We start from the raw sequence: 14,262 nt of genomic DNA, 5'->3' as shown, positions 1-14,262 counted from the left end.
ATAATATCCTTTATTGATTAAAGTTCAGTTCATTCAGGTATAGAAAAGAAGCACCGAGGGCTCATCTGGCTCCTGACTTGCACCAGGTGCAGTCACGACTTAAAGTCGGAGGGGAATTTTCCATGGGGATTCTCCCACTCGTCCGCTGTAACAATGGCAGGAGAGCCATGGTTACGCCATTTCTCTTGGGTTTCCACAGCTCTTCCGGCAAAGTTACAGTGGGCGAGCCGAAGAACCCCTGTGGGAATTCACACCTCAGGTATTTTTTGTGCCAACTTGTTTCCAAGTATAAAATTTTAACACTTGGCTTCAGTGCGGGAACCAAGTTCAATGATAATTAAATTGGCCAGTTCTGAAATTGAGCCAGAACCAGATTTTCATTATAATTTTGATTCTGCTTATGCAGAGAGGAAAACACAAGTACACGCCTTTACTCTTGGACTTTATCTTAGTTACTCCTTGCGAAGAATTGCAACTTATTTTCTCCAATTCTTTGCTCTCCCTGTGCCATGCACCATCTATGGCCAAGTGTGTTCTTTTGTTCTAGGGTACGGTGCTCCTGTAATGCTTTATTTGTGCATTCAAATCTAATCAGATTTATATATATCTATATAATGTTAATTTATATGTAGTTCTTATAATTATACCAGTTAATCTCCCATAGTGTTGCTCATGGAAATGCCAATTTAAAAGAAATTCTTTCTGTAACTGTCCCTGTGCTTGTCTCCCAATCTTAAAATTCTTTTTGATTTCCCTCTCTTTGTCTTTCTGTTTGTCTTCCCCTCATTCTCTCTCTCTCTCTCTTCACATAGATATTCTTCCTCTCATTGTTGTCTCTGTTTTTCATCTCTACATTCTTATGCTTCAGGCATGCTGTTCCTTTAATACTTCAAATGACGGATTGAAAAATCTATAATGTCATTTATTTGGCGAACTTCCGTACCGTGTAAATTCAGCTTTTGTTTTGAATCGAGTGCATTAATGTTTATGGTCTTGAACTAGCAACTCGCTAGTTGTGGGCTAGCACCAGATTATTGTAAAATCTCACTAATGTCCTTCAGGGAAGGGAACCTGCTTTGCCCTACACCACGTGAGTGACTCTTAATGGCTTCTGAAGTGATCTAGCAAGCCATTGCATTGTAACACCACCACCTTCTCAGAGCAACTGAGAATGGGCACAAAATGCAGCCTTGCTAAGTTCACCTACATCTCAGGAGCAAATAATAAGAACACTCTTCAAGGCCGAGATTTTCACTAGCTCGGCAGGTCCGTGGCAGGCAACGTCGGTGGCGGGTCCAGACCCCGCTACTGGCTCCATCCCGCTCTGGAAAATGATTTTACGTTGATAGGGCTGTTTAAGCCCATCCAGCGCGTTTCCCAGTCCAATTAGAGAAAGCAGATCCGGTGACGTCATTCATGACGCTTCATCAGCCGGTTTCCTTAAAGGGACCATGGCCAACTTTCTTTTAACATTTGCGCTGTCAGTGTTCTACAGCACTGAGGTGTTGCAAACACTGACAATGGCTGCACCCAGGTTCTCCCATGAGTGGAAGAGACCTCCCCAGGATACCAACACAGCCTGGTTGCACATTGCAGAGAGGGTCACCAGCAGAGATGTGGTCAGGAGGACTTGGGTGCCATGGCGGAAACCTTTCAATGATCTCATTAGATCATGAAATATTAGTACAAAGTCACACTCACCTTCATCCTGCTGTGCCTCTCATCACATCCCCATCACTCTGCCTTCCCTACCCTACTCCTGCACATCCTTACTCACACCAACTTACCTTGCATCTCCACCCATCTTTTTCTATCTCCATTATCACATCCCCATCTCACTAGCCACCCCTCACACTCACCCTCTACCTAGTGCAATCATACCAACTAACAACACACAAGGATAGGCACTTGGGTGCTTTATGCAATGTTCATTTAAATTTCTGTTAATTTAGTGTCAAACATTGAAACCTTTATTTTCAACACTTTGCGTTCTTGGACAGATTTGTGTGCACCTTTGGAAGTGGCTTAGTGAGTTGCAGTGAATGGTGAGATACCCCTGCAATGGTGGGGAGTGTGAAAGGAACAGCTTGGACACTGTAGTAATGCTTTATGGTGTTGTGGGGTAGTGCCAACCTGGCGTATTATATGTGGCAGCCAAGGTGTACAGTGAAGTGAAGTAAATCTGGCCATGGTGAGGCCACCCCTGGCCTCCATGGCAGCAATGCGGTCGGGTGCTGATGCCGATTGTCCTGTGCAGCATCAGATGATGGCAGAGAAGGTTGGTGTTATTGTTGGTGCTGCTGGTGTGGGGGCTTATCTTGGTCAGATTCTGAGGACCAAGGTGAGGCAGTATAAGGGGCACCCATTGTTGATGGAATAGATGGCAGGTGAAGTAGAGACGACAGAAGCAGTCTGTCAATGGTGAGAGAGTTCTTCCAACGAGGTGATACTGGATGGAGAGTGGAAAGTGGAAAGCCTGCAGAATCTGTGCTGGAAATGGACTGAGAAACAGCTTATGGCTGAGGAAAGTGATGATCTGTCAGGTGGGAGCTTTTACTGTACATTTGAAGCTGTCAAGTAATTAGCTGGAACAATGGCCACTGAATTCCCACCTCAGGTTGACAGTCGTGATCCCCAAACAGTGTGGTTCCCGTGGCCATGAAGTTAAAGTGAAAAGGTAAGTTAAAAAAGCCTGGTAATGATCTGTCAAGTAAATGCTAATGAGTTTAATTGGGTCGCCCGCCGCTGCCTGTCAGGTCTGCTCAGCGCTGACAGACCGGACATTGGGAAAGGCAAGTTGACAGCGGGGTCCCGACCCACTGTCAAAAAAAATCAAATTTCCCACCTAACCCGCCACTGATCCCGCCCGCTGACCCCCGGGAAATTCCAGCCAAACTTTCTATCGGGGGGGTTGGATACCATTGCATATTCTCCTCCCTAACACTGACGTCAATTGTAGCACCCAACTAACGCAGCACGTAGCAGACACTAAACCCAAGGCCTTCTGTGCCTTATAACCTCAGCTTTGTAAATAACTGGTTTACTTACATCACTTAGATGCTGAGCATTTGCCTTGGCTTGTCTGAACAATGGCTCATCTTTGCTCATACTGTACTGATGAAGTCTCTGTTCACCGGTTGCCTTGTATGTTAGCTGCATAACATGGAAAAATAACAAAGAATACATTTTGTGTCTTAAATAAAATGGCATATATCCTTTTTAGTTTTAACATATTCATTCTCGTATTGGCTAAGGTATGGTAGATTCAAAATTTTAGATTTTAAAAATGCATGTATCGATACTATACCCACAAAAATAACTATCCAGACTAAACCAGTGCGAAAAATAAAAACATTTTAATAGTATTTCAATAATTATTCCTCCAAAATTGTAGTAGTTGTAAAATCAAAAGAGGGAAAGCTATTTTTAATCAGTACAATTTATACAAAAAGCACATTTTTATCAAGTCATCACAATGAATTGTTTTTTTGTGTGGTAGAACTCCACAGTTCTAAATAAATTAGAAATGCTTCAAAAATTGTTATAACTATTTATTATAATAATATACTATAGGACTTTTAACTTTATGTTTTCAAAATTAAAAGTTTGCAGCTTCTATATGTTTTCGTTGTAACTAAAGTTTCCAAACAGCCATAAGTTCCTGGAACAATGACTTCTAAAACTAGCACCTGCGGAGAGCAAGAACAGCCCGCTGTGCCTGTTGAGCTATTAGACGCCATCACTCTCAGCAGTGCCACCAACAGGAGCTAGGTGGTACTGAAGTTATGATTCCATTACATGCTTCCATTTACTTTGTGTGTCTGTGATGACTAAATCCCCACATAATTTAGTAAAGGCAAAATTGCCAAAAAAATTATGGACACATAAAATGCAAGGGGTCCGCAGCATTCTGTTTTCTAAGCACCTTTATCTATTTTCTTTTATGATATTCAGCATTGCTATTGTGATATTTTAACATCCGCACGCTGCTGTTGCTAACTAGGTTCAGGACTGAAAGAGTTCATTTCTAAGCATGTTGCTTCATGCACAAAAATTTATGTTTGAAGCATTGAAAAATAAAGAGAAAAAACCCCACAAAATCAAAAACTATTAGATGTTTGGAAGTAAACACACAAACTTTTTTTCAAACTTTTCCTGTTTGATCAGCTTTGTTTATGGCAGTGGCACCCGTCACTCTTTAATGTTTTTTTCATAAATGATCTCTCAGCACCAGTGCGGTACTCACATCACTTTGCAAATCTTGGCTCTTCTTGGCATGAATAATCTGTGGAGTGTCTGCCACACTTGTGAATTTTAACGCATCAATTTTCTGTCTGTACTTTTTCTGCAAGTTAAAAGAGTGTGCAATTTAATCTCTGACAATAGTGAACTTGGTTTTTAAAGCAAATAAAACATCAAAATGTCCATTAATGTGTACCTAGTCAAACGTTAACCACATGCTAGACTTCAGTGTTAAAAACTACTACAGGTATTAAACCAAATTAATTATTAATCATCTCTTTCCTTTTTTGATTGTTTCTGTTTGAAGTAGTCACAGTGATGACTGGTCACCTCACCTTTTTACTAAAAACTCAATATTAAATGTAGATTTTCAGTTGGTGGATGGGACCGATTTACCACTAGTAAGCTCACTGTCATCCAATTCCTTTTGTTCCCTTTTCAGTGTGATTTTTCAAAAAATACTGTACCTACATAGTTGCACTTGTGTTTCTGTATCAGCCTGTTCACTCGTCTGCCACTGCAGCGTAATAAACAGTCTATCCGCCAGATAGGAATGCAAAGTTGCCATCCTGTCTTGCTGATAGCAGGGCTTAATTGCCCATGACAGATGAAAGACAGAACAAATATCATTTTCCACTTGCCGATATTAGAAAAAATAAATGAAGGTGAAAATTCAGATGGTTGTGCACTAATATTACTGATTTACTGCCTTGTCCTTTCTCTAAACTTCAACATTTGGGGGATCAGAGACGTGACAATAGTCTTTTTTTTAAGCATAGTCATCAGATTGAAATCACAGGACCCTGTATCTAATTACCGCAAGTAGGAAAACTCAGACCATTATGACCATTCTGCAGCACACGGACTGTACTAATGGTGTAGTACAGTTCCTTACTGCCACAGCCAATTCTACAACTATTTGTGTAGAACAGGTGCTTATAAAGTGCAGAAGGGCACAAATAAGAAAAAAAGTCATAAAAATTGAAATGGGAGGATGATGCAAGCAAGATAAAAGTAATGTTGGTTTCAGAAATGCTGTGAAAGAGAGGAAATGTGAGCGAATAGTTAGGCAACAAAAGAAAGTATTGGTGGTTACAATGAGGGGTTTAAAGGTTACCTCAAAGTCTAAAGAATTCACGCCCTGAGTAACAGATTAACCTGGCAGTAACTCTGCCATTTTCTTTTTATAAAGTTTTCTCAAACTGAGGATTCTGTCTCACAGTCATCACAAGGTTGGTGCGGGATTGCTAAAGGACAGAGTATTGCTGATGTTAACTACCAAAGAAAACCATCAAATCAAACTATCAGATTTACTGTCAGGTTAAGATGTTACAAGGAGATAGGCTACACAAAAGCAACAACTAATTTCAATATTAATAACTCAGTTGTGGATATTGTGTAGCTGTACCACAAATCTTTAAGTATTCGTAAAAGAAAAAAAAGTGTTTAGAATCCTCCGGGATAAAACTGAAAACGTAATCAAAAATTATGTTCGCGAATCCTGTACAACTGTATTTGTGTATTTTCTGTTTATGCCTACAGAATGTGGAACTCCATCTTTTATGAATAATTCTGATACTTCATTAATCAGCCCCATTTGCATTAGTTGTTTGCAAATGAAACCATGTAATACAATCAGATCTCCGTTCCCTTTCTTAGTTAAGGCAGGGATTGGGCTAATGCAAATTGATTTGATCTCTTTAAGAATTGTAGTATGGGTATCAGGCAGGATGCTGTTAAAATGAAGAATCTAGTAACTCATAATGGTTTTAAATACGATTTAATATACAATGATGTTGGTATTCATATGAAGAAGCTAGTTCCTGAGCAATTGTCATTTCACAACTCCCGACTTGAGAACCCACAAACAATAGCAGCCGAATCTATTTTTAAAATTGCTTGTGATATGATTTGCATGGGATCCACATCCATTGTTCTGATGAAGGACCTTATCTGAAACATTAACTTAAAATTATCTTTCAAATACTGACCGACTTGCTGTGCATTTCCATTATTTTTTGTGGTTATCTTGTTTGTATTTCCACAGTATTTTTTTTTAACCGGACCGGCAAAACCAGACCTGCGGTCTGGCGGTAATTTGAAACTTATCCCCGTACTGTATTTGGGTCCCATTCCATGCTGTTTAATCCACACAATTTCATGCTTTATATTAAATTCACTAAGTTCACATATGACACCTGTCACTTTCAACAACCACAAATATCTCCATGCTTCACAGACACTTAACATTAATTCAGGCAAACTGTATTAACTTCCAGATGGGACTCACTTAACTACTCTTATGTCCAGCTGTTGGCAATTCAACAATTGTTGAGCTGAGCTTGTTTGTTCTTACCCGATAATGTATATTATGACAAGTGAATATCATCCATTTAACAGATTCTGAGTTTCCCTTACCCACAGAAAGTCCAGGGATACAGAAATGATTCACTTTATGTCGGAAATATGACACGTGAGTGTAAATAGCATGACAGTTTCAAGCCCCCATACAATGTATGTTGTGTCAGTTGTTACTTATCTCATTGTTTCCAAGTTATTATTTGATTTACGTCACATGCTAAGACTATCCAGTGTATATCCAATGAATGAATGCTGGTAGTTTATTGCTTCCAGTGACCTGCAGTCACATCAGTATTATTGCTGGATCACAACATGTCTTCTAGAGCATGGCCAGTCCCTGGCAGGTTCAGAAGTGTGATCTATGTGTGGAGTGAAACCTTGCTGTGCGATATTACAGGAAACTTTCTGGTATCCGGCACGGACGGGACCGACGTGGTGCCAGTTCATCAACAATTCTGGATAACCGAACGCTATAGTAAAAGATACGGAGCTCAGAGCTCCGTATAAAGCAACAAACCCAACAGCTTCAAAACAATCGGCACAAGTTGTAAGCATCTCTGTAGCTTAACAACAGCTTCAGCTACACCCTTGCACAGCAACAAATGGAGTAAAAAAAGTAATAAAAGTAATAAAAGTTATCTGAACCGACTCCTGAACTTTGCCGGTGAATATAGCGTTCCGGTTATTTAGGGGCCGGTTAATCGAAAGTTTCCTGTAGTAACAAACTCGGTAACACATATGTATGCAATTTCTGTGACTGCTATTTTATTAAAGGTGTCAATGCATTTAAAGTAAACTCTTAAATACTTTTGTTAAACTATCAGACAAAGGAAATTCATATGAATGCATTAATGTATTCATTACTAATACCATACATGCACAATTTCAACCCATTTATCAGTTATGATGGTATAGTTTTAACTGCTTGCAGATTGAGAATTAATTGCATGTGAATTTCCACGAGAAAACAGCTTATTAGAATGATTCAGTCAAAACTAGTGTCACACAATGGCCCGTATTTTCCGATCGCAGGCCTCCGGCGATCTGGAAAAATCTACACCCTTACCTGAGGGCTCCCGGGACGCACACGCTTCCGCTCCTGGGCCTCTCCAAACTGCAAGTGCGCAGGGCCCATGTATCCCAGGGGCGCATGTAGTTCGCAGCGTCCCTGGGATCACATGGGCCATGGGGAGCCAATCACAGAAGGGAATCTCCCTTCATACACTTGACAGGAAGACCTGTCAAATATATGAAGGAAGATCACCCCAAAAACATAGAAAAACTTTAAATAAATTTTTTTTTAAATCACATTTTAAAAAATGACTTGAAATTACAATAAATTAAGTATTTTAAACAAAAATTTAATTTTTTGAAAAAAATAATTATAGTTTTTTACGGGGCTAAAAATAAACTTACCTTTTTTTAAAGTATTTTTAAATGATAAATCAGTGAAAAAAAATGTTTTCCAACTTTTTTCAACTCTTATCCTGGTAAAAGTAGGCCTTACGCCTGCTTTTACCAGGCGCAAGAATTGTAAGTGTTTTCTGCGGGCGGAGGGTCTCCAAAAAGCGGAACCCTCCGCCCGCAGAGGCCCTGCTCCAGCGCAGCCGGAGGATCTGTCAAGAGCTTTCTTGACAGATTGGAAATGCCGGTTTTCAGCACATGCACAGAGCATGCCTGAAACCAGCATTTCCGATGGCCCTACGGGTGGGTACACAGCGCGTGCTCACCCGTAGGGATCGGAATATCTGGGCCAATATGTTTAATTCTGGGCAGTTTGTTTTCTCACCTCACTCAGAATATCCCCGGCTTTCCTAGCCTGCTCCACATCCAGACTCCGCTCTGCCTCCCATCCTACGCCTTTCATCCAGGTCAGATCTGCTCTGTACTTATTCTGCAGTTTAAAAATAAAAAAATAAAATCAGCTTCTCTGTTGACATCTGTAATGTTGTTAATGTGAATGAAACCCAGTTGATAAACAGATGTCATTGTATAAATTGTGCAAATGACAGCAAGATCTCATATTCAACATTCAAGCTGTACTGGAAACTTTTGATTTACCGGCACCTAAATAACCGGAAATCTCGGTTAACCGGCAAAATTCAGGAGTAGGTTCAGGTAAGTTTTACTTCATATTGTACTTGCCTTCCTCGATCTGTTGCTGTGCAAGGGTGTGGCTGCAGCTGTTGCTAAGCTACAGAGACGCTTGGAACTTGTGGCCATTGTTCTGAACCTGTTGCTAAGCAACAGGGTTTGTTGATTTATACGGAGCTCTCATCTCTCTGTATCTTTTACTATAGCTTTCGGTTATCCGGAATTTTTGATGAACCGGCACCACGTCGGTCCCGTCGGTGCCAGATAAAAAAAAGTTTCCTGTACTATGGGGCCTATCTCTTACACCACTGAAGTCCTTATAAAAACATGTATAGAGGATATATGCACCTCCTGGTGTAGGACTGCCCCATACAGACCATTATTTGATCTGATCTGTGTTGAGTTAGCTGATCCCAGCAGTGATACGGGCAATACAAATGGTCTCAGCAACTCCACAATAGCAAGGTTTCCAGGTCTTAATTATTTTCCTGTGACCCTTGCTGGAAAGGTGTATGAGCTGCAGACTAATGCCGCTGCAGTCAAGCGGCTTGTCAACACTCACTGTCTAGCTTCACACATGAAGAACAGCCATTTGGGGTGAGGTATCTGATGTTGGATCTATACCCGGCTTTGGTCAGGAAGGGAAAACAACAGGAAAATAGATTTACTTATTGGGATGTTCATTTTATTTAATAAAATAAGATTATATTAATCTACATTTGCTAGATAGGAGTACAATATTCTTTAAACAGCATAATATACATCAGTTTCAATATAAAGAAATAAATTGGTTCAGTCCCTCCTGTAATTTTAAAGCAAATAGCTGAAAATATTAATTCTGTCCCTTCATTAGGAGTATAACATCAAATAAGCAAAGCAGGCACAATTTTGCATCGTCTTGGCCCCACCTCACTCTGTAGCCCATAGGCTTTCTTTGCCCATTTCACTTTCATGTCTTCTGGCAGCAGTGTATAGTCATGTAGCCTCTTCCTATAATCCAAGTCACTGGCCAAAGCCTGGGCTTTCTTGGCATGTGTCAGATTCACCATGTCCAGCGGCAGGTGGAACTTGGTATTTGTCTCTACAAAGTTCTTCTTGTACTCTATCTATTTTAAATAAGAATAGTTAACAGTATGAACAACAGCAACAACTTGCATTTATGTAACATCTTTAATGTAGTAAGTGTGAAGGCACTGTATTGTGAACTACTGTACATACGTCAGATCTAAGGTATATAACATTTTGGAGTAATGTTGCATATTCTTAGGTCTGAAGGTTATAAATTAACAGTATATTATTAACCAATTACCAAAGTAACAAAATATTCAACATATTGCAAATTTTACTTCAATCTATTATATTAAATTCTAGTTATATATTTTTTTTAAAAATCAAAGATCACGAGTAGGGAAAATATGATGCAATGTCAGTTGGAAGGAAAATGTAACCCTCAGATAGCTAACGTGTTAATCCATAATGATTTTAAATTGATATTGAACTGAAATAAATAATGGGATTTTGATTTTTCTTATCTAATGTACCTCACTGCTCATCTTAGAAACCCGCAGAGAATGCAAAGTCTTCGAATCATACACTTTGCTTCTCATTGCTTTGCCCTTGGTTTTCTCATATGCTTCTTTGTATTTTATCTTTCAAACAACAGGGGAAAAAAAGAATTAAATTAAAACATGTAGCAGTCGGCTGATGATAAAGAGCTAAAATAAATGATTTAAACACTTTCTCAATCTCGTGGGCCTAGAACGGACCGCTTGCCTTCATATGGTATTCACGTGTCTTCTATTTTGACAAGGCATCAACCTATTTATTTAAAACAAGTTAAAATAGTGGGGAAGGAAATGTCATGCAAAGTCATTAAGTGTTGTACGGTAATATCACAAACTGTTATTTTTAGGCTGTAGACACTCTGCCATGTGTACCATGTGCAGCCACCCGGTCCAAAAAATGTACCAAAATGCTTGCAAAATTTATAATGATGCATTTGAAATTGAGCAGGCCACTTTGCTAGAGATCATTATTACAAAAACAATAACAACAACTTGCGTTTCTATAACACTTCCAACATAGAAAAACATCCCAAGGCACTTCACAGGGGGGTAAGGGGACACTGAACCAAAAAAGGAAATATACGGGACGGTGACCAAAATCTTGGTCAAAAATGCTCTTGGAGGAGAAATGAGAGGGCGAGTGGTTTAGGAAGACAATTTCAGAATGTGGGACCGAGTTGGTTGAAGGCACTGCCACCAACGGTGGGGCTTAACAGGGGGGGGGTGATGCACAAGAGGCTGGAATCAGAGGCATGGAGGGGTTTGGAATGCTGGTGGAGGTTACAGAGATAGGCAGAGGCAAGGCCATGGTGGGATTTAAACACAAGGTTGAAAATGTTAAATTCGAGGCATCGGAGGACTGGACACCGACGTAGGTCAGCAGGATAGGATATGAGGAGCAGAGCTTCGGTTGAGCCGAAGTTTATGGAGTTTGGAGGATGGAAGTCTAGCTAGGTGAGCATTGGAATAGTCGAATCTAAAGGTGACAAAGGCATGAATGAGGATTTCAACAGCGGATGGACTGAGGTAAGGATGGAAACAGGCAATGTTGCAGAGGTGGAAGGAGGCAATCTTTGTGATGGAGAAGATGTGGGGTTGGAAGGTCAGGGTCAAATAGAAATCCAAAGTTACAAATAAGCCCCTCGAGCTTGTTCCACTACTCAATCAGATCATGGCTGATTTGTGGCTCAAATCCATTTACCCACCTTTGATCCACTCCTTTGATATCCTTACCTAACAAAAAATGTTTACACGTCTTAAAAATTTAAATTAAGCCAGCATCCACAGCCTTTTGGAGAGATAGTTCCAGATTTCCACTACCCTTTGTGTGAAAAAGTGCTTCCTGATTTCCCTCCTAAATGGGCGAGCTCTAATTTGAAGATTGTGCCCCCTTGCGAATTGCCCCACCAGAAAAAAAGAGTTTCTCTGCATCTACCCTATCAAATCCCTTTATAAACTTTAAACACCTCAATTAGATCACCCCTTAACCCTTGAAACTCATTCAGAAACCACCACCTTATAGTCTATCAGGCTAAATAATGTATCACAGCATTGAGCTTTGCATTAGCACAACTGAACTGAGCTAATCTGGATGGTTAGAAACTTGCGACCCAGTTTTTGTGCAGGCGTCTTTGATAACTTTTTCACAGAACCGTGGATACATAATGTGTTTCACTGTAACGACTCTTTTACAGAAACATATTCCCACATTCAATCACTGGAACCATGGGATTCCTTTACCAGAACGAACAACAATTAGTTGTCAACGTTCCATTTTTTTTTTTGATCTACCTTCTCTACAGTACGCCTGGCAGGAAAAAAAAATCTACAGCATCTGTGGAAATGGCTTTGTATCTAGGTTTAGGGAAAACTGATGAGAGAGAAAACCAGCAACTTACATCACTTGCCAGGTCCCCGGAGGCTTTGGCAGCTAAAAGAGCTATCGAATCCAGCTTCATATGAAACCCCTTGCCCTTATTCTTTTCCCAGAATTCTTTGTACTTGATCTGAGGACACAGAGTTTACTCAAATTATATATTATGCATATACGCATATGTGAATATGTAAGATTGGCATACTTGAGACAGAAGCAGTTTTCCTCAAGTCAAAAACAATCAATCCTTTAAATTGCAGGGCTATGGGGAAAAAGCAGGGGAATGGGACTAATTAGTAGCTCTTTCAGAGAGCCAGCATAGGCATGATGGGCCAAATGGCCTCCTTCTCTGCTGTATCATTCTATGATTCTTTATTATATTTTGTGCCAAATCTTGATAGGTATTGCAAGGGCAATTGTGTGCTGCTTTCCATGGGGAAGTAGGAGGAGGTTGCCCAGTTATTTAACTTTGGACCTTCAACATCCATCTCGTCTGAGAGAATAGAAAATGGAACCTTGAAGCTAATTAACCCATGAAATGCTGCTGGCCCGCAGGTTCACTCACTTACAACTCATCTGGAATAAGTTGCATTTCACTTTCAGATACTGTCAAATCTGTTCGCCATCTCCAGCAGTTTCTGATTTTTATTTCAGATATCCAGCATTGGTGGGTTTTCTTTTTATTTCTATAATATCATTTAAATCTGTTAGATGCTTAAGGAGGAATTCAACAGAATAATTAGGGTATGATGGTTTAGAATATTTTTAAACACAATCCCATAAAAAGCCACAAAGTCATGAGCAAGTTACAGCAGTCGCCTTTATGAATGGGATAAATGCTGGAAGCTGCTGACATGAATCATTCCAGTGAACATTCAGAACTATTGAGGGAAGTGTAACAGATATTTATAGAAAATGTATATAGCGCCGTTCACGACCTTAGGATGTCCCAAAGAGCTTTACATCCAATGATGTACGTTTAAAGTGTAGTCACTGTTGTAACGTAGGAGGCGCAGCAGTTAATTTGCGCACAGCAAAGTCCCACAAATAGCAATGTGATAATGATCAAATAATCTGTTTTAATGATGTTGGTTGAGGGATAAATATTGGCCAGGACACCAGGGAGCAGTCCCCTCCTTTTCTCTGAAATAGTGCCATGGTATCTTTTACGCCCATCTGAGAGGGCAGAGGAGGCCTTGGTTTAGCATCTCATCCAAAAGACGGCACCTCTGCAGCACTCCCTCAGTACTGATGGGTGTCGGAGTGTCAGCCCAGATTTTTGTGCTCAAGTCTCTGGAGTGAGACTTGAACCCACAACCTCTGACTCAGAGGCAAGAATGCTGCCAACTTCTCCTTCTTCTTAGGCAGTCCCTCGGAACCGAGGATGACTTGCTTCCACACTAAAAATGAGTTCTCAGGTGACTGATGAGTCCAATGCGGGACCTACAGTCTCTGTCACAGGCGGGGCAGACGGTGGTTGAAGGGGCGGGTGGTTGAAGGGGCGGGTGGCTGAAGGGGCGGGTGGCTGAAGGGGCGGGTGGCTGAAGGGGCGGGTGGCTGAAGGGGCGGGTGGTTGGGGTGCTTGCGTTGACATGCGCCCCTTCTGAGGAGCTACTAACTGAGCCCCAGCGGAGGGCCATTTGAAAGATTGGCGCATTTTAAAAGCTACATAGATTCAGTGCTTAAAGGGTTAACCAGTGTGCTGAATGAGATCTAATTAACGGACATTAATACAAATATTGTAGTTATTTAAATCTTGTTGCAATCAAAACAGTCATTAGAGTAAAAGAAAGGAAATTCAGTTAAAAAAATCTAAATGCAAAAACATTTAAATGATACCTTATACAAAATTACAAACAAACTGGAGTCACAATGCTTCGATTGGTGTTACAGTATAACGTTAATAAATTAAACTGAGGAACACCTTTTGACCACAGAAAACTTGAAAACCGGTTAAGTGCCTGTGGCGCACCAGGGACTGATCAAACAGGAATGACAAACATTAAGGTGCTGTTTATATAGAATGAGGCTGCCATCTTCTGGTTTATTTTTAGTGTTACAGTGCTAGGCACCAAACAAATCAGACAGTGAGAAACAGCATCTTATCAGGTACCGAGTGAAAGGTTC

General features: G+C 40.4%; 1 protein-coding gene across 6 annotated transcripts in view; it reads right to left on the bottom strand.

The window, feature by feature from the left end:
* The window catches only part of nrap (nebulin-related anchoring protein), a 106,258-nt gene that overhangs the window by 40,831 nt on the left and 51,165 nt on the right, over window positions 1-14,262 (bottom strand). For 5 of the 6 annotated variants that reach the window (XM_085994469.1, XM_085994470.1, XM_085994472.1 and 2 more), the window contains 6 exons: window positions 12,161-12,268; window positions 10,239-10,346; window positions 9,606-9,803; window positions 8,393-8,497; window positions 4,247-4,345; window positions 3,049-3,153 (listed from right to left, as the gene is read on the bottom strand). In XM_085994469.1, coding sequence (XP_085850595.1) covers window positions 3,049-3,153; window positions 4,247-4,345; window positions 8,393-8,497; window positions 9,606-9,803; window positions 10,239-10,346; window positions 12,161-12,268 — 723 coding nt within the window. The remainder of the gene's footprint in view (window positions 1-3,048; window positions 3,154-4,246; window positions 4,346-8,392; window positions 8,498-9,605; window positions 9,804-10,238; window positions 10,347-12,160; window positions 12,269-14,262) is intronic. The other variant, XM_085994473.1, reaches the window with a different exon arrangement.

The sequence above is a fragment of the Somniosus microcephalus genome, chromosome 8 (genome assembly GCF_052327205.1).
Source record: "Somniosus microcephalus isolate GS21.2 chromosome 8, FLI_Smic_1.0, whole genome shotgun sequence".
NCBI classification, from domain to species: domain Eukaryota; kingdom Metazoa; phylum Chordata; class Chondrichthyes; order Squaliformes; family Somniosidae; genus Somniosus; species Somniosus microcephalus.
The sequence above is the reverse complement of the archived record's forward strand: the minus strand, read 5'-3'. Positions and strand labels throughout refer to the sequence as shown.